At 42.8% G+C, this 20,000-nt stretch overlaps 1 protein-coding gene across 5 annotated transcripts in view; it reads right to left on the bottom strand.

Annotated features, from left to right (window-relative positions):
* grin1b (glutamate receptor, ionotropic, N-methyl D-aspartate 1b) overlaps nucleotides 1-20,000 on the bottom strand; it is a 35,964-nt gene that overhangs the window by 8,556 nt on the left and 7,408 nt on the right. For 3 of the 5 annotated variants that reach the window (XM_069523174.1, XM_069523173.1, XM_069523170.1), the window contains 16 exons: nucleotides 15,809-15,871; nucleotides 14,792-14,889; nucleotides 12,915-13,036; nucleotides 8,516-8,690; nucleotides 7,721-7,871; nucleotides 7,208-7,294; nucleotides 6,662-6,797; nucleotides 6,358-6,485; nucleotides 5,793-5,957; nucleotides 4,715-4,833; nucleotides 4,356-4,468; nucleotides 4,088-4,236; nucleotides 1,498-1,655; nucleotides 1,236-1,397; nucleotides 1,029-1,138; nucleotides 781-926 (listed from right to left, as the gene is read on the bottom strand). In XM_069523174.1, the coding sequence (XP_069379275.1) occupies nucleotides 781-926; nucleotides 1,029-1,138; nucleotides 1,236-1,397; nucleotides 1,498-1,655; nucleotides 4,088-4,236; nucleotides 4,356-4,468; nucleotides 4,715-4,833; nucleotides 5,793-5,957; nucleotides 6,358-6,485; nucleotides 6,662-6,797; nucleotides 7,208-7,294; nucleotides 7,721-7,871; nucleotides 8,516-8,690; nucleotides 12,915-13,036; nucleotides 14,792-14,889; nucleotides 15,809-15,871 (2,082 nt within the window). The remainder of the gene's footprint in view (nucleotides 1-780; nucleotides 927-1,028; nucleotides 1,139-1,235; nucleotides 1,398-1,497; nucleotides 1,656-4,087; nucleotides 4,237-4,355; nucleotides 4,469-4,714; nucleotides 4,834-5,792; nucleotides 5,958-6,357; nucleotides 6,486-6,661; nucleotides 6,798-7,207; nucleotides 7,295-7,720; nucleotides 7,872-8,515; nucleotides 8,691-12,914; nucleotides 13,037-14,791; nucleotides 14,890-15,808; nucleotides 15,872-20,000) is intronic. The other 2 variants (XM_069523171.1, XM_069523172.1) reach the window with 1 other exon arrangement.

The raw sequence follows: 20,000 nt of genomic DNA, 5'->3' as shown, positions 1-20,000 counted from the left end.
GCTGACGAGGCAGGAAAACATGTGGAGCAACAACTTCACACAGAAATAATCTGTGTTCTGTCTGTTCTTTGGAAACTGTCGACTTCTTCTGCCTGAGTGAACTCGGTCACTGATGGTCTTTATATACAGTCAGTGTCTTTATATACAGTCAGTGTCTTTATATACAGTCAGTGATGGTCTTTATATACAGTCAGTGATGGTCTTTATATACAGTCAGTGATGGTCTTTATATACAGTCAGTGATCATCTTTATATACAGTCACTGATGGTCTTTATATACAGTCAGTGATCGTCTTTATATACAGTCAGTGTCTTTATATACAGTCAGTGTCTTTATATACAGTCAGTGATGGTCTTTATATACAGTCAGTGATCATCTTTATATACAGTCAGTGATCATCTTTATATACAGTCAGTGATCATCTTTATATACAGTCAGTGATCATCTTTATATACAATCACTCATCATCTCCATCCTGTCAGGAACCGCCATGTTGCAGTAATGACATCATCATGGTAATAAACCAATGCCAGGAAAAGTTAACTAATGACATCACACAGAAATGAATGACATCACACAAAGAAGTCAGTGAAATAATGTACAGAGGAATTCCACTAAATGTCAATGATGATGATGAGGATGATGATTCAAACAAGTTAGAAAATCAAGATTACAGATCAGTGGAGTACAGAAGAATAGAGTAGGGAGGAGTAGAGTATAGAAGAGTACAGAAGAGTACAGTACAGTAGAGTAGAGCAGAGTAAAGTAAAGTACAGTACCTGCAGGTTCTTCCTCCACACGTTGACAGCAGCGAAGGCGAGCTGCATCTGTTTCCTTCGCGCGTCTTTGTGACGTTTGTATGCAATTTCGATGAAGATGAGGAAGATCCCAGCAACGATACCGCCGCCAACCAGCATGAACACACCTGAGGAGGTGAGGTCATCATCGTCGTCATCATCATCATCATCATCATCATCATCATCATCATCATCATCGTTACCATCAACATCACCACTCAGTTTCCTACCTGCCATATTCTCAAAGGTGAGCGTAGCGGGGGCGTTGCTCCTGGAGTCACACTCTTGGTAACGAACCCACGTCTTGTCTAAATCCTCCATGAAGCCGTTCTCATGAGAACTGAACAGAGTCAACAACATTTACACATGTAAAAAACAAGTTCAGAGAAAGATATGATGGTATCAGTTGATCTCAAGGTTCTGTAGGTTTGTTCTACCTGAGAATAGCTAGAGACACGTTCTGTTTCCACGGACTGTCTTTTCTCATTCCAATCCCGAACCCAGAACGGAAGAAAAGCTCTCCTGTCGTCACCAGATCACACTTCTGCGATGCCTCGAACTCTAACACAGCGCTGTCCCAGATGAAGGCATGAAGCTTACTACAGGAGGAGGCAGGGGACAACATCAGGAGTGATTGAGTGAAGGAGGAAGATGCAGTGACAGTAGGACAGATATTTGTCAAGTGTATGAGGAGCGTACTTGTCTCTGACGGCCTGGATGGCCTCAGCAGCGCTCTCGTAGTTGTGTTTCTCCATGTGTCTGTACATGGTGCTCAGCTCCACCTGCCGTCTGAAGTAGATATCCACCGAGCTCTGCTTCACTGTGGCGTAGATGAACTTATCTGACGGGTTACGCAGCTGAAAACAGAACAGGGTCAGGAACTCACCTCAAGCACACAACAGGTTTATTCATTAAAATAAGAAGAATAAGAAATCGACAATTTGAAAAGATGAGACAGGAAATCAGAATGGAACTTAAAGAAGAATAAATATATTGAAGTGGAGTGAAGAGTCATCAAGGGTCTAGAAGAGTCATTAAGTGTTGTGAAGAGTCATGAAGAGTCATCAAATGTCGTGAAGAGTCATTAAGTGTTGTGAAGAGTCATTAAGTGTTCTGAAGAGTCATTAAGTGTTGTGAAGAGTCATTAAGTGTTCTGAAGAGTCATTAAGTGTTCTGAAGAGTCATTAAGTGTTCTGAAGAGTCATCAAATGTTGTGAAGAGTCATGAAGAGTCATGAAGAGTCATGAAGAGTCATGAAGAGTCATTAAGTGTAGTGAAGAGTCATGAAGAGTCATGAAGAGTCATGAAGAGTCATTAAGTGTCATGAAGAGTCATTAAGTGTCATGAAGAGTCATTAAGTGTCATGAAGAGTCATGACGAGTCATTAAGTGTCATGAAGAGTCATGAAGAGTCATGAAGAGTCATTAAGTGTAGTGAAGAGTCATGAAGAGTCATGAAGAGTCATTAAGTGTAGTGAAGAGTCATTAAGTGTCATGAAGAGTCATGAAGAGTCATTAAGTGTCATGAAGAGTCATTAAGTGTCATGAAGAGTCATGAAGAGTCATTAAGTGTCATGAAGAGTCATTAAGTGTCATGAAGAGTCATTAAGTGTCATGAAGTGTCATTAACTGTCATAAGGAGTCATTAAGTGTAGTGAAGAGTCATGAAGAGTCATGAAGAGTCATTAACTGTCATGAAGAGTCATGAAGAGTCATTAAGTGTCATGAAGAGTCATGAAGAGTCATTAAGTGTAGTGAAGAGTCATGAAGTGTCATGAAGAGTCATGAAGAGTCATTAAGTGTCATGAAGAGTCATTAAGTGTCATGAAGAGTCATTAAGTGTAGTGAAGAGTCATGAAGAGTCATGAAGCGTCATTAACTGTCATGAAGAGTCATTAACTGTCATAAGGAGTCATTAAGTGTAGTGAAGAGTCATTAAGTGTAGTGAAGAGTCATGAAGAGTCATGAAGTGTCATTAACTGTCATAAGGAGTCATTAAGTGTAGTGAAGAGTCATGAAGAGTCATGAAGAGTCATTAACTGTCATGAAGAGTCATGAAGAGTCATTAAGTGTCATGAAGAGTCATGAAGAGTCATTAAGTGTAGTGAAGAGTCATGAAGTGTCATGAAGAGTCATGAAGAGTCATTAAGTGTAGTGAAGAGTCATGAAGTGTCATGAAGAGTCATGAAGAGTCATTAAGTGTCATGAAGAGTCATTAAGTGTCATGAAGAGTCATTAACTGTCATAAGGAGTCATTAAGTGTAGTGAAGAGTCATGAAGTGTCATGAAGAGTCATGAAGAGTCATTAAGTGTTCTGAAGAGTCATTAAGTGTTGTGAAGAGTCATTAAGTGTTCTGAAGAGTCATCAAATGTTGTGAAGAGTCATGAAGAGTCATGAAGAGTCATGAAGAGTCATGAAGAGTCATTAAGTGTAGTGAAGAGTCATGAAGAGTCATGAAGAGTCATTAAGTGTCATGAAGAGTCATTAACTGTCATAAGGAGTCATTAAGTGTAGTGAAGAGTCATTAAGTGTAGTGAAGAGTCATGAAGAGTCATGAAGAGTCATTAACTGTCATGAAGAGTCATTAAGTGTCATGAAGAGTCATTAACTGTCATAAGGAGTCATTAAGTGTAGTGAAGAGTCATTAAGTGTAGTGAAGAGTCATGAAGAGTCATGAAGAGTCATTAAGTGTAGTGAAGAGTCATGAAGTGTCATGAAGAGCCGTGAAGAGTCATGAAGAGTCATGAAGAGTCATGAAGTGTCATGAAGAGTCATGAAGAGTCATGAAGAGTCATGAAGAGTCATTAAGTGTCATGAAGAGTCATTAAGTGTCATGAAGAGTCATTAACTGTCATGAAGAGTCATGAAGAGTCATTAAGTGTCATGAAGAGTCATGAAGAGTCATTAAGTGTAGTGAAGAGTCATGAAGTGTCATGAAGAGCCGTAAAGAGTCATGAAGAGTCATGAAGAGTCATGAAGTGTCATGAAGAGTCATGAAGAGTCATGAAGAGTCATGAAGAGTCATTAAGTGTCATGAAGAGTCATTAAGTGTCATGAAGAGTCATTAAGTGTCATGAAGAGTCATGAAGAGTCATTAAGTGTCATGAAGAGTCATGAAGAGTCATTAAGTGTCATGAAGAGTCATGAAGAGTCATGAAGAGTCATTAAGTGTAGTGGTGATTTAGGAGCCCCATGTTTTTTAGAATCCTCCCAGAGAGAGTGATGTAATGGGGGGGTGTGCCCCTCCTTATGATGTCCTCAACCTCTGATGACATCATCAGCATCTTACCCTGGGGTCGTTGATGCCAGTGATGCGCTCCTCAGGCCGGTCCAGCACCAGGAAGGCTGCCAGGTTGGCAGTGTATGACGCTACGATTATCATAGCAAACCCCGCCCACACCATACCCAGAATCCTCGCTGAGAAACTCCTGGGAGCTCCTGCACAGAGCAGGGAAGGGGTCAGTTACATGCCATACAGAGGAGTGGAGGATGGAAGGAGGAATCGAGGATGGGTGGAGGAGAGGAGGATGGGGGGAGGAGTGAAGGATGTTCGTCACCTTCTCCTATCCCAGAATTCAACAGTACTCCCCATGAGAACCACATGGCCGAGGACAGGGTGAGGGCGTCTTCTTCTTCTTCTTCACTGTTCACTTTAAACCTTCCAAATGGGCTGCACACACACACACACACACACACACACACACACACACACACACACACACACACACACACACACACACACACACACATAGGTTGAGTAATGGTGTCATGAAGTGTTGTGAAATAATGTTTTTATTAAACATGAAACGTACAAACTTGTTGCGTCATAAAGCCAAGTGCCTTGAAATGTTTTGAAATGTTAAGAAGTGTGGTGTCATCTCATGTCGTGTTGTCTCATGTTGTATCATGTGATTACCTGAACCGGTCTAATAGGTAAAGCATCACTGCCACCACATGGACCGACAGACCGACTAACAGCCACAGTGTGCTCTGGAACGGCTGCATGAATGAATCCAGAGTGCTGCGAGGGATTTCCTACAGACACACACACAAACACATCATCATTATCATGACGAGTTTAATAAAGACAAGTCCTCCTGCCATTACCCATGAGCTACACACTGAGGCAAATCTGGAATCAGTCTCTTCTTTAAGTGCATAAGTGCTATGATTGAAGCGCTAATCCTACGAACATACAAGTGCATACATTTTTGAGACCAGTTCCTCCTCCTCAACCAGTTTGTCTCGGGAGTGTGAAAAGGAGTAGGCAGATGAGAGGGCAGCTGGAGTGGCAGTGTTTTCTGGAGTGATCCAGGTCTCGGTAAGGAAGTGGAGAGTCTGCAGAGAGGCAAAGGCTGAGATGGTGTCTGCCTTCTTGACTGCAGACTGGCAGTTCCATAGCCCCCCCAGTACTTCAAGTTCAGTACTGGTGGAGAATGTCGGATAGCAGAGATTGGCTGGGTTACGGCTTTGAGCAATGTGTCTACGGTGAAATCTTCTCTGGTTTGATGTCCTGACTGGGATTGGGTAGAATTCATGGCTACAATCAGCGGTGGACAGTGAGTAACTTTGACTTCCTCGACAGACTCCCGCAGAAAGACTCCCTAAGTCTTTGTTCGCCAGTCTTGGTTTGGCTGTCCTGACGCTGTAGTGACTAGCCTTTATGTGCTAGATTTACCTCATGCAGACTTAGCTCCGCCCTGTAATCAAGCCTATTGGTCTCAGCTGACTTGGGTGAAACTGCCTGTTGATACTCAGTTTCACAACAATTTACCCAAAAAGTATCTAGACAAGATCAAATATTACAGATAACCTTCCTCACAGAATGCCTAACACCAGATCTACAATTCCCTCTCACTCACCAGCAGTAATTTCACAGCTTCTCTTTCCTGGACAAAATGTATCTTTACTAAAGTACAGACTTCTGCAGTCTTGAAAATATAATTTAGTGAAAGATGAAACCGAAGCTCAGACGTCCTCATGTGTCGACTCACCTTCTTGACGAGGATGGTGAGCCCCTGGTATTTAAAGGGTTTGGAGAACTCGATATACTGAGCACGCTCATTGTTGATGGTGAGGGGGGCGACGATCATGTCGGCGAGACCCCCCAGCAGCTCCCCCATCATCCCGTTCCATTCCTTTTTGTTACTGTTGTTGACCTGCAGGGGGACGTTTCACACAGTCACACAGCCTCACATTGTTCAGAGACATCGTTTAATATCAGGTGTAAAGAAAGAACAGATGTGAGAGATGAAGAGGAGAGAAATAAAAAAAGAGAGGAGGAGAGAGAAGTAAAAAAAAGTGAGGAGGAGTGGGAGGAGGGGTTGTTATTTGGAGCAGTGAAGAGAGCAGCAGACAGAGAGAGGGAGAGAGAGGGAGAGAGAGTAATGACTAAATGTCTCTCAGCCTCTACAAGGTCAGAGCGGTGGTCTCCATAGCAACAAGGCTCAGTGATGGAGCTGGTGTTGAATGAGTAAAAAGGTCAGGGAGAGAAACAGTGACATCATCAGAAGCGTGTGTGTGTGTGTGTGTGTGTGTGTGTGTGAGTGTGTTACTCACTCGCTCCTGCGTGCCAAATTTCCCATCAGCCACCAGATGAACCTCGTAGGTGAAGTTCATGCTCATTGCCAGTTTGATGAGCAGGTCGATGCAGAAACCGTAGCAACACTGAGGGACGGTGGGCTGACCTGGACACAGCAGTGTGTTTTCAACTCACATATGATAAAACAATCAGCTGGTATGACGTTGTACATTAACCACTCAGCCTCAAAGCTTATTTACAAGTTCATTAATATTTGTATTATTCGTGAATCATTATTAGAGTGACCATCATTCAGTGCAGAGAGTTGAGATGTGTGTGTACCTGGAATGGTCCCATTAGGTCCAGTACAGATCACCTTCTTGATCAAGACTCCGTTAACAGTGTATTCCTCCTTACATGTCCCGTCACTCTTTGTCGGCTTCACGTAAACAAACGGCTCCTGATGGATCGTGACAATCTGAACACAGACACACACACACAGACACACACACACGTTACACAACCTGTGGAGAAACTAATGCTGACCTCGCTACTTAAACCTAAATCTAACAAATATTGTTACGTGAAACCACCATTTCATTGATTTCACATAGGGCCGACCAGGGGCCGACCAGGGGCCGACCAGGGGTCTGGTGATGAGCCTCCCTCACTGATCTTATTTATTCTTTCTGCTGAAGAATGACGAAGGTTTGACAACTAAAATCAAAAACTTTTAATTAAAAATAAATTAAAAAAATTTCTGATATCTTAACAATGGTTTTTTTTTATAATTCACAAATGACTATTGAGTATTTTACTAATATTTTACAGAGAGATATTTTTTATGTCTTTCAGTAACAGATGTTTGAGTCGTAGCTGTGATCGTACCTTCAGTTTAGTCGACATCTGGTATCCAACTGGTTTCTCTGTCTCTCCTCCAGGCCAGATGATCTTCCTCTGAGGGTTCATCACAACCTGAAACACACACAGATGTGTGATGTTGTTTCAGGCAGGCCTCAGTGCGTCAGGATGACTGGATAATAGCATCAGTACTGAAGGGGTACATACATATTTGAAGAAGCAGGAGATGAACACTCACACACTCATCTCTCTATAGTTGTGAGGACACTTATTGACATGATATGACATGACACATCCCCTAACCCCTAATTCTAACCTTATTTAACCCTACAACCGTCTTAACGTTCAAACCGCCCTTTGAATTAACATCAAAATGTCCTCACAATGATGGTATTCAACCAAAATTGGTCTATTGATAGACACACAAACACACACACACACAATCCAGACTCATTGAATGTTTTTCTTCAGAGACACGAGGTGAGCGGCCGATGTTTTTCATCAGGTATAGAACAACAGGCGTGACAAGATGCCCTCTACCTGGGATCCATTGAAAACTCCGACCTGGACCAGGCGACCTGGTTTCTGTTGGTAGTTCAGGATGCTGTAGGTGGCGAAACGTCGGTCGCCATCGTCGTTGAACTCAATCCGCCCTGTCAGACCATCAGGGTACTTTGATGACATCAGCACCCTGAGGAGCCAATCAGAGAGCAGAAAAGTCTAAGTCAGCTCAGGGGGAAAGTGTTTTTTTTTCACCTGGTGACTTGATTTAGATTTTTAACACGAGTAAGAACAGGTCACATGATGCTGTGTCGCAGCAGAGACGCTGCGATGGAGTGTGACACTGGACAACATAAACAAACATGATTCAACTGGACCTGACGCTCTATATAGGTCAGTCCGAGAGGAGGACGGAGCTGGACTATGGTTGTGAGAGCATCAGATCAGTGAAGCGTCTCTGACTCTGAGCTTTTATCTCCAGTTGAAGCTGGAGGAAGTGACTCCACTCTGAGGATTAGAAACTAGATAAACCCATGAATGCACTGCGGCCACACACTGTTCACTGGCTCAATCCACCTCGTGTCACAAAGAGCTGCGGGATTCTTAAGGTTTGTCTAAAAATCACTTGTATGGTGTCTGAGGGCAGATTAGAAGTGAAGGCAAAACAGGTACCGCACCTTTAACTCGAATGATGTCATCAAAATGTTTTCTACAGGAAGTAAACAGGAAATGAAACAAATGGTCCAGACTGAAGCTCAGGGTTACCAGAGGATCTGACAATGACTCATCAGTACTGACCGCAGGCTGACCTGACCTGACGCTGGTGGTACTGACCGTTTGAAGAGCGGTCCCGTCCTCCAGATGTTGGTGTTTCCCACGCAGCCCCTCGGAGGCTCCGTGATGTTCTCCTTCTCAAACAGCTCCTGCAGAGATTGAGCCACCACCGCCACGGCGTCCGTGATGTGAGCCGACTCATTCTTACCATTAATCAGCTGGAGGCCCAGCAGGCCTACACACACACACACAGACACACACACACACACACAGAGACACACACACACACACACACACACACACACACACACAGAAGGGAGTTAAAGTGGCTGCAGACTGAAGATGCCCTCATTCATACAGACACGTTAATTAAAACATCTCACACTCTTAATTTTACAGATGTAATTTAAAGAGTTCAGTGTAACTCAAGCACACACACACTCGGGGCTTCAGGCGTCAGGTCAGTGTTGAGTACTACCAAGGTGCATGCTGGGAGTTCACTCTGAGAATCCCAGCCGTTTGTCTCAGGACAGAAAAAGCTTTGTTATGAACCGAGGTGTTCTCCTTCAGCAGGAACCGTCTGTCCTCCAGCTGACCCACAACAGCTGGCTAACACTGTTAGCACTAAAACCACTGAACACTACAACAGGCTAAAGTGTCACCATGCTAACAGATGCTAACAAGTCCTCCTAAAGTAGCAGCCAGCTATTTGTTCCAGAAACTCCAGGAACAGTACAGCTCCCTCCCAAACTACCACTTAGATCAGGAAGCAGAAAGAATTCAACCACATTAAAACTACACATTTTCCAACTTCCCTCCACAATTACAGCTATTAATGACACAGCTAATGCCCCTCACTGAAACGAATGGAGCAGCTAGCTAAGCTTTGCTCCACAGGAGAGAGCTAGCGAACACTGTACTGAAACTGCACACAACAACAAGCTAATACCTACTGCTACAGTTAGCGTCCTGCATCTGAACCACTGGGTACAAGCTGTACTCGCTAACATCATGTTAGCTCATGTCTTTCCCTGACACTGCCTACACACACCATGTTAAATAATACATCAACGCTCTCTTCAGCTAATTCAAATGAAGGAGTTCCACTGGAGCGTCGTGGCCTTTACACTGAGGAATGCTAACAATGCTAGCAGGCTGCGGTTTCATTAGCTGAAGGACGTTTTCCTCATGAAGTGACAAATGTCTGGAGAAGAACAACGAGAGAATCATAACGTCAGTGTCTCTGTTTAGGGACTCGCTTCAGACGCAGCCTTGTCACATCCTGTCGGACCAACAGTTTATAATGATCATCATGTGTTCGAGTGTATAACCTGTCTATCTGCTGAAGGGGAACAGGTGCTGCTCCAGAAGTAGGTGGTTGGAACGAGCACGTTTACGAACACTGCTCCTTCGAGAGTTTCATGTCATCGCAGCTGAAGTTTCTCAGAAACTAAAACATCCATTTTTGTCGCAGTGGTTAGTGGTTTAAACAAGTTTTCTCAGAGACAGATTGAGTTACTGAAGACTGAGAATAAACCTTCACACCATTGATGAGCTGAACCTTGTTAACCAGCAACTACACACTAGTGTAGGCTCTCTGTAAGGAACAGTCTATATTAATACCTATTTGTACTGGGCCCTTCACCACACTGTGTAACTGTAATACTTATAAATCATGTCTAACAGCTGATTCACATCAGGTCTAAAGTGTTTCAATGCTCTGGCGATGATATTTAGCATTTTCAGTAAATGTAATATCACTGTACATTGTTTTTATTCCTTTACAGAGACATGGTGTGTTTGTGGTATTTACATTAAATGAGACTGAAGTGACTTTAGTTTTATTTCATCATTTGAGTCTTTCAACACGTCAGAGTCAGATATAAGATAAAAAGTAAAGATGAAATTGTGAGACTGTGTCACGATGCAAAGGCTTTAATCTGAAACGGTCTCCCTAAAGAGAAAGCTCCTCTAACAGAGACAAAGCAGCAGAGGGTTATTTTCAGAGTGCAGTCTTGCTGCACTTTAATGGATGATGAATAATTTTTGACACATCTGGAGAGTGGTGGAAACAGATGTGTCAAGAATAACACATTATCAGATTATAAGAGTGCAGCAGCTGGCAGGTGAGGGCGTTTTCTTAAACAAAAAGCCACAGCAACAGAGCGGGGAGCTGATTACCCAGCAGCCAGAGAGACAGACCACATCTGCTGAACATTTCATCAGCGTCATCACATCTGAGACTGATTCGGATTCAAACTCTCAGCAGTGATGGAAAATAAATCAGACATGACATTTAAAACGTCCTGTGTGTGTGTTGAAGATCTGAGCTGATTAAAATGACAGTGAAGGACATTAAACACGTTGTCTTGGTGGCCAAAAGTATGTGGACACCCAAACACTGTAGTCACATGAGAAAGTACAATGAAAATTAAAATCATGAACTGAACTTCAATAGATTCAATATGAGTGGGACTCAGAAACACTGGTTCTTAATGTATAAAAACTTTAAATACTGTATTCTATCTTCTCTGTACATATCAAAGAGTCTGTTTCTTCTTGTGCTGCTGAAAGTTAATTCTTTCTTTTACTAAAAACTATTTGAAACTTTTATGAATCAGTCATCAAAATGAACTATATTTCACTGCATCACATTCACAGTGTTAAATATATCATTATGAATTCTTGTTAATGCAGTAAAATACTAAAAAAAAGATGTGATGTTTGTAGGTCACATGATGATAAAATAAAACTGTGTCCACACACATTTGGCCAAATAATGAAGCTCTGTTTATATCACATGTTCATCTGGCTGACTGTGTAATCAGCGGACTCAATAAACTCCGCCCTCACACTCCATGTTGCAGTGGGCAGGGCCTCTTTTGACCAATGGTAAAGGGCAAAGCATCAAGCAGGAAGCAGCGGCGGCATCTTACCAGTGTGTGTTCAGACATACATCACGGTAACCGCAGCGACACAAGCCATTTATCAACAACCCCCCACCCCCCACCTCATCAAACCTGCATTAAGCTCAACCCCTCCCCTCCCCCGTATAGCAGCACATGTTATTGGCTACTGTGAGAACGGGCAGACGGGTGGGCGGACGACACACACTATAGAAAATGAAACAAACAAAAAGATGTTAGACACATTTAAAGCCACAGTTACAATGAGCCAGAGAAGAAGGTTGTTGGTTCGGAACCTTTAAACACGTGTTTCTATGTTTAAACGTTCAACCAGCATCAGAAGAAACGAGAGAGAAACACACCAGGATGCTGAGAAGCTAACTGACGATGATGAGGATTAGCTTCCTTCATCGGAGACCTACAGCACCTCGAGAGAAAGAGCGACAGAGAGACAGAGAGAGAGAGCACTGCTTCCATCCAATCACCATGACAACGTCTGAAACAGCTGATTATGACCTTCTCACGACACCTCAGTGATGATCTAAAGTCCAACACTGCAGCTCCCAGACAACAGCTCCCTCTCCCAGTGAAGGAGACTGAATCAGCTGCTTGCAGTGAACTGATGACGAAGAAACGATGACACTGAATCAACCGTCAAACCTTCAACCACGAAGAATCTGCAGTGACGACGAGCGGCAATTCAAACGTCTTCAGGATGTGCGTGTGTCTGATCACGTGTGTTTCATGTGTGTGATCAGACTCATGACTCATTTCCGATGCTATGTACAGAAATATAACACAGGGTTTTAAGGTTCTTCTAATATCCATACTATTAAAACTCTCCCACGACATCCTGACAGCTTCACAACATACTGATGCTGTAACAAACACAATGTTTAAAAACCTGCAGTAAAACCTGAATCTGAAACAAACTAAATCCAATGAACATTTTTCTTAAAACACAGGTGATGTCATCCAGATGTGTAGTTTCTTCAGGAGACTAAACATTATGGCTGATAATCAGAATCTCTGTTCAGAAAATGATTGATGGGATTTATACTTCCTGAACCCAACTGTTGAACTCCATAACCACTGCAAACATCGATCATCCTTAACCAATTTAAACCCAGCCACCCTCACAACAAACATCCTTAAAACCACCAACAATTCTGAACCAGTCACAGCAAGTAACAGCCTGAATAACAGCCCATCACATACCTGCTAACCACTTTGTTACATCAATGCAACTAAAATTATTGAATCGATTCGGATTAATGAAAATCTCCCAAGACTCATTTTCTCTGTTTCCTGTCTGCAGCGAACTTCTCTCTTCCTGTGAACAGATGAGTTTTTAAACTCCAGAAGCTCAACATGAAACTGATGAGAGTGTAAATATAGAGACAGAATAAGTCACAGTTTTCACTGTGATGCTCAGTTTAACATCAGAGAAGCTCATCAATCAATCAATCAGACTGAGGTTTGGATGGAAGCAGAGCTGAGAGACAGAGTGAGGAAGGTTAGTGAGGAAGAGGAGGAGGCAGAGCTTGACGTACCGTCTGGAGCTTCACTCAGAGCTTTGCCAGTCATCTCTCTCTCTCCGACCAACCAGACGTAACCAGAGCCGGTCATGTTGAGCTGACGAGCTGCTTTATAGACGGCAGCAGCCTCATCCTCACTGAAAACACACAACACACACATGAAGCTGCTGCTACTACGTCTTCTATTCAGACTTTATCATTATACATAACATAATATATAAATATATTACAGTGACTGTAAATTAAGACGCGGGTGATGATGTCATTTAGTCATTTACAGTCATAGTCAGTAGAGTGGAGCTGTGGTATCAAAGTCCCGCCCATACACACTCTCAACCAATCCTGAGTCAGTGTCAGCTGTCAATCATGACATCCCCACCTGTTTCTATATCATAAATAACGAATTAAACCAAACTGATGAGAAACACTTGAACAAACATCAGAGAGAGAAGAACGAGCTGAACTGACAGAAACATCTTTAAACATTTATTTAACGTCTACTTTGAATTTTAGTTTGGTTCATGTCCCATCTGCTACGTGGAGGAGGAGGGGTTTATGGTGTAGCCTATATGTATTGTACTTAAGTCACCAACCAGGGGGTGATCCAGATGATTTCACTTTTGGGAGCCGTCAGCCATCTTTATTTACAGCCAAAGTAACCAAGGGAACCACTCCAAACCCCCACCTGGTAAACACCTGTTAACACCTTGGACACCAGAAACCAACCATGGACTCTAGCCATCACCTGCATAGCCCATCCCATCAACCACACACAACTGGATGACACACCTGTCGGACTTTATCTACCTTCCTCCTGTCTGCTGATACAAAGTACCCATCAGACACCAGTGATCTTTCACCCAAATGTAAAACCTGTACATCTCTGTGAAGAACTGAACTGATGAAAGTCATTCTTCATTAAATTAGCATCAAAAAATGTACAGTTCATTTAGGTCTCCATGATTCTCAGCTCTGGTTGTTTAATGTTTGTCTTACAGGAAGAACTCAGACTGTTGTGGCCTTTTACCATCAGTAAGGGTGGTCCTCTAGGATCTATTCTTGGTTCTTTACTGTTCAGCAGGTTTATCAGGGTGTTCCAGACGTCCCTCTCCACAGCAACACTTTCCAGTTCCTGCTGGAGCATCCTGAATTGTCCCCAGGCATGATGGGATATTCAATCCCTCCAGAGAGTTCTAGGCAGACCCTTCTCCCAGTTGGGCATACCCAGAAAACCTCCAATGGAAGGACTTAAGGAGGATCCTGATCAGATGCCCAAACTAGAAGAAGATGCAGTTCTACTCCGAGCTGCTTTGTGATGTCCCAATTCCTGACCTGTCTCAAAGGCTCAGCTAAGACAGGCAATGTAAAAAAACTTCTTTCAGCTGCTTCTATCTACGACTTCTCTCTCTGGTCACAACCCAGAGGTCATGACCACAGGTGTGGGTCTGAACCACGATCAACTGATAAATCATAGGTTTTGTCCTCAGGCTCCGCTCTTTCTTCACATAAAGGTATAGTACAATGCCTGCATCACCACTGATGCTGCACTGAACTACCTGTCCACTACCTCCTACTCCATCTGACCCTGAGGTACTTATACTCCTTCAGTTGGGGTAGAAACTAACCCCCAACCAGGAGAGAGAAATCCACAGATTTGTGGTTGTCTAATAGTGAATGTTTCTCAATCTTGAGAAAAACAGATGTTAATATCAAGGAGACAAATAGATAAGTTAATGTGAAGTAGTGAAGCAGTAGCTACAACCCAAGAGAAACCAGCTCAGTTGAGATGAACCCAAATTCCCAATCAAGCACCTGATAACAACCTAGTATCTATCTATCTAATACCGTGAAAACCACCTGGGAACCAGAACGATTATCTGTTTTGTACAAACCTGGCAGAGAGGATGATGACCCGAGCCTCCAGGTCTTTTGCCTCCAGCAGTAGAGCCGTCAGGTTGGTGTCCTGGCTGAACAGCAGCACCTTCTCTGCCTGAAGGACCAACGCGCAGGGCAACAGGCGATGGCGCAGGGCAACAGGCACCATCATAGAACAATGAGAAATGTGGCAAAACAAAACACCACAGAACACATCATAGAACAGGCATTGTTAGCTCAGAACCATCAAGATCCCCTCCCATCCAAACACCCTGTCCCCCATCCCCTATCCCCGACCCCAGCCTCAACCATGCTCCCTCTTACCCACGCTACCATGGGTGGAGGGGGGCAGAGTCAAAAAATGGAGACAAAAAGTGTTGGAGATCTGCTGAACTGAAAGAAAACTCAAAGTTGAAGCTTGACTACAACGAAGGAGGGGCAAAAAATTGTGCGTGGTGTGTTGGCGCATGCAAACTTAGGCGCTTTCAAGACTCCAACCAACCAACCAATCAGGGACGTGCATGTTAGAGAGCGCTGATGCAACCACAAATTAAAAAAAAGATTTGAGTGAAGAGAAGGAGGAGAGGAGGGAGGCGAGGAGTACAGGAGTACAGGAGCAGTAGGAGGGGGAGGAGAAAGTGGTTGATTTCCCCAAAGAAAGAGAAAAGAGGTTTGATGTTGCAGAGGAGTGAGAGGATCCTGTTGGGCGGTGTTCCTCAGATCTGCAGACAGAGCCAAGCCTCAGCCTGACCACATGCAACCCTTCACATGGAAGTCAGAGGGGGAGTGGGGGGAGGAAGTGGAAGGGCGTCCCTCCTACTGAGTGTGAACCCATTCCCAGTGTGCAGGACTCATGAAAAATCAAAAGAAAGAAAAGAGATGGTGTAGAAAAGACGTGCCACCAGGATAAGAGTCTATCTCTGGAGCTGGGTTGGATTCTGGGTGGGCGGGGCTGACTGGTGTGTTCGGCCACTACTGGGCGAGCTCAGAGATTGGTTGGGCGGCGTGCATCATTTGACCATGCAAGTTTATACCTTGGGTGTTCTCCTGAAGTCAAAGTTCTGTTGGTCGAGGTTTTCATAGTTCCTGTTTTTAGTCTGATGGGTAATGTGCACAGAGAAAATATGCAGACACAGAAGAAGATTATAGACAGTCAGAGAAAATGAGGTAAAGCATACAACAAATGATGTGTGCTTCAAGTGAGGAGGCTGGAGGGAGCATGCAGACACATCGAAGACTGTCCACCTGTCTGTCCACCTGTCCATCGTTCCACCTGTACATCTGTTTGTTTGTTCACCTGTATGTCTGTCCACCTGTCTGTCCACCTTCACATCTGTCCACCTGTCCATCGTTCCACCTGTACATCTGTCTAATTAATTTCTTGTAGAATGAACACAGTAAGATTCTAATGAAAATTAATAAAATTGGTAAAGAAGTGAGTCTATCTCCGACATTTCATTTTAGAAAGCGACTGAAAAGACAGCTGCTGATGAGTAACTGTGACCTTCACAGTTCATTTCTTCAGCTGTATTTATTTTGGGAGATAAGCTCAGATCTGCTGCTGTGAACTGATCAGTGCTTTATTTTTAGAGCAGAGAACACAGAAGAAAAATCAATCGTAGACAACAAACAAGTTTTATTTTAGTTCACTGCTCTGGATGAACTATAAAAAGATTTAAGACTAAATCATCTGTCCGTCCTCTCCACAGTTTCAGACAAATGACTCTACGTCAAGTATAAGGTTAGCCTAGCTTAGCACAAAGACAATCTCCATTTAACAACTTAATGAAATGTGATTTATACAGCTAGCTTACTGTAACACAGTTCAAACACCATTAGCCCCTAAAACGAACCAAAGAAAAGTGTTAGCTCAGTCAATCAGCACAGTTAGCATTTGCATTTGATAAAGATTAGGATTTTAGCCTCGCTCCATCAAAACAGAAAAATATACACGAATGCTAAGAATTTAGCTCATGTAGTAAAAATAGAGTTTGTTCTTTGGTGCACTAGCTGTTTGTTTCTATTGATATGTTTCTTATTTTTATTTGTAAACTGCTATTTTGTTACTAAAGACTAAAAAACTACTTAAGCTACATCTACCATCTCTACAACAATTCCCATTATGATATGTTATTAGCCTTTAGCTCTGTATGCTAGCTGTTATCTGTGACCTAATTCAGAGGCCGCATCCTCCGATCGACGCTGTACAAAGGAAGGTACTGCTATTACTGTTTTTCATGCTCATATTTCCATATATATTTACACTTTAATACCTTGACCAGAGAGAGAATCCTTGTAAAATGTATTTGTGGACCTGCATATAATGACATCTTGAATATATTTGTGTCACCAGCTTGTCTCTTACAGTTGCATCAGCAGCTACTTTGAGCAGCTACATCAGCTCAGTCAACTGAACAGCTAGCTCGTTAGGACGGCCCCTCCTGTCAGATCCATTTGATGGAGCCTTTGAAATGGGGAAGCAAAATTGTACCACTGTCTTTCAACGCGTCTTAACTGGGACAAAGCTACTGTCCATCTTAGCTTTGTCTTTCTGTTGATTTATTTGACCTGTCCAGTTGTGTTCCATTATTATAGAAACACACAATACCCACCACGCAGCGTCCTGATCCGACACCTGAAGACATTCTCTAACACAGACTGTGTCTGATCTACCACAATTATACCTCTTTATTTCAAAATTAGCATGTTTTCCAAACATGGTTAAACATGGCGCTCTCACGCGGTCTTGCCCGATTAGTGCGTTCATGTTTCCATCGCTGCCAATCAGAGCCAATAAAGAGTTTAAGTTCTGCTTCCTCATTTTAGTTCAACAAAACATCCACCGGACCATGAATCCACAGAGCATCGTTTAGCTGACAGACGTCATCCTGTAACATTCTGGAACAATCCTCTCACACAAAAATACAAACATCAGTAAACAACAAGCTACTGTTTTCTCTCGAAATAAACTGCAGTGCATTAGAAGCCTCCTGCCATAAACCAGGTCAGTAAAGTGGAATTTTCTCTGAGCCGAGGATGAACCGATCTGTCCTCTCAGGAAACGTCCTCTGATGTTGAGCCGGAGTGGCGGCAGAGCGTCCCATTAGTCCTCAAACCACTTCAAATGTTAATCTCATTAAATTTACATCCACAGTCCCTGAACACCACACACACACGAACTGAACTTCTATCTTAGTGAGGACACTCGTTAGAATAATGCATTCCCTAGACCCTTACCCATTACCCTAACCTTAGGCATCACAACTAAATACCTAGCCTATCCTGACCCTAACCTAACCCTACCATAAACCTAACCCTACATAAACCTAACCCTAACATAAACCTAACCCTACCATAAGCCTAACCCTACATAAACCTAACCCTACCATAAACCTAACCCTAACATAAACCTAACCCTACATAAACCTAACCCTACCATAAACCTAACCCTAACATAAACCTAACCCTAACCTAACCCTACATAAACCTAACCCTACCATAAACCTAACCCTAACATAAACCTGACCCTAACCTAACCCTACCATAAACCTAACCCTAATATAAACCTGACCCTAACCTAACCCTACCATAAACCTAACCCTAACATAAACCTGACCCTAACCTAACCCTAACATAAACCTAACCCTACATAAACCTAACCCTAATATAAACCTAACCCTAATATAAACCTAACCCTACATAAACCTAACCCTAACATAAACCTGACCCTAACCTAACCCTACCATAAACCTAACCCTAACCTAACCCTACATAAACCTAACCCTAACATAAACCTGACCCTAACCTAACCCTACCATAAACCTAACCCTAACATAAACCTGACCCTAACCTAACCCTACCATAAACCTAACCCTAACATAAACCTGACCCTAACCTAACCCTAATATAAACCTAACCCTAATATAAACCTAACCCTACATAAACCTAACCCTAATATAAACCTAACCCTAACATAAACCTAACCCTACCATAAACCTAACCCTAATATAAACCTAACCCTACATAAACCTAACCCTAACATAAACCTAACCCTAACATAAACCTAACCCTACCATAAACCTAACCCTAACATAAACCTAACCCTAACATAAACCTAACCCTACATAAACCTAACCCTACATCCAAGTCTTAAACCTCAAACCATCCATTGAAGAAGTGAGGACCTCTCAAAATGTCCTCACTCTGTAGGTCTACGCTTAAAATGTAGCTCCATTTAAACAAATCTATATATGAAATTTACATAAGAAAATAGAGAATGACTGCGATAGATTAGCAATAGCCCAGCTGGCTAGCATGTTAGCAGTTAGCTTTGCACTTACACATTAGCAGCCACTGACTCTTGAACAAAATATATCGTAAAACAGCGAGGATTCATTTTTTTGTAAAGTTTAAGTTTAAAATCAGTTTTACTTCATGGATTAAAATAACGTTCACTGTGACGCAGCTGCAGAATTAGCCAAATGCTAGCTCGTAGCTCATTGTGGCGCTGACTCGTTAACTGATCTCTCTGATGATACAGACGAGGGTTGACTTCGTGAGCGTGAGCTGCTGCTGTGATGTTTATTACATTATGAATCACAGATGTTTAATTCAGAAACTCACCTACTTTAAATCATGTGCTGTAAAATTCATGTCTCCTCTAATATTCATGAAGGTCTTTGGCTCAAACTGTGAAACAGGAAGTCACATTTAAACTTCTCCTTCACTTATTGTCCCTCTCACTGTCCTCTCTTCTATATTTTATTTTGATTTGTTGTTGGTAAAATATCCAGAGGTCCTGTGTTTCCAGAGAAGAGAAGAGATGGACGTGTGGACAGTTGGACAGAGACACAGACAGGTGGTTGAACAGCTGTAACAGAAGCAGCTGAGATGTGTTCGCATGACTCTGACTCTCCATCAGTGTCGAGCTGATGAAACAAGACAACAGACGGAGGTGAAGAACTTCAAGATGACATGACGGACAGCGAGAGAGACAGAGAGACAGAGAGCGAGAGACACAGACAGAGAGTGAGAGCGAGAGACAGAGAGAGAGAGACAGAGAGCGAGAGACAGAGAGAGAGAGTGAGAGCGAGAGACAGAGAGAGAGAGACAGAGAGCGAGAGACACAGACAGAGAGTGAGAGCGAGAGACAGAGAGAGAGACAGAGAGACAGAGAGCGAGAGACACAGACAGAGAGTGAGAGACACAGACAGAGAGTGAGAGACA

This window comes from Paralichthys olivaceus, chromosome 4, assembly GCF_024713975.1.
Source record: "Paralichthys olivaceus isolate ysfri-2021 chromosome 4, ASM2471397v2, whole genome shotgun sequence".
NCBI classification, from domain to species: domain Eukaryota; kingdom Metazoa; phylum Chordata; class Actinopteri; order Pleuronectiformes; family Paralichthyidae; genus Paralichthys; species Paralichthys olivaceus.
Note: the sequence above shows the minus strand (reverse complement) of the source record. Positions and strands in the feature narration are given on the sequence as shown.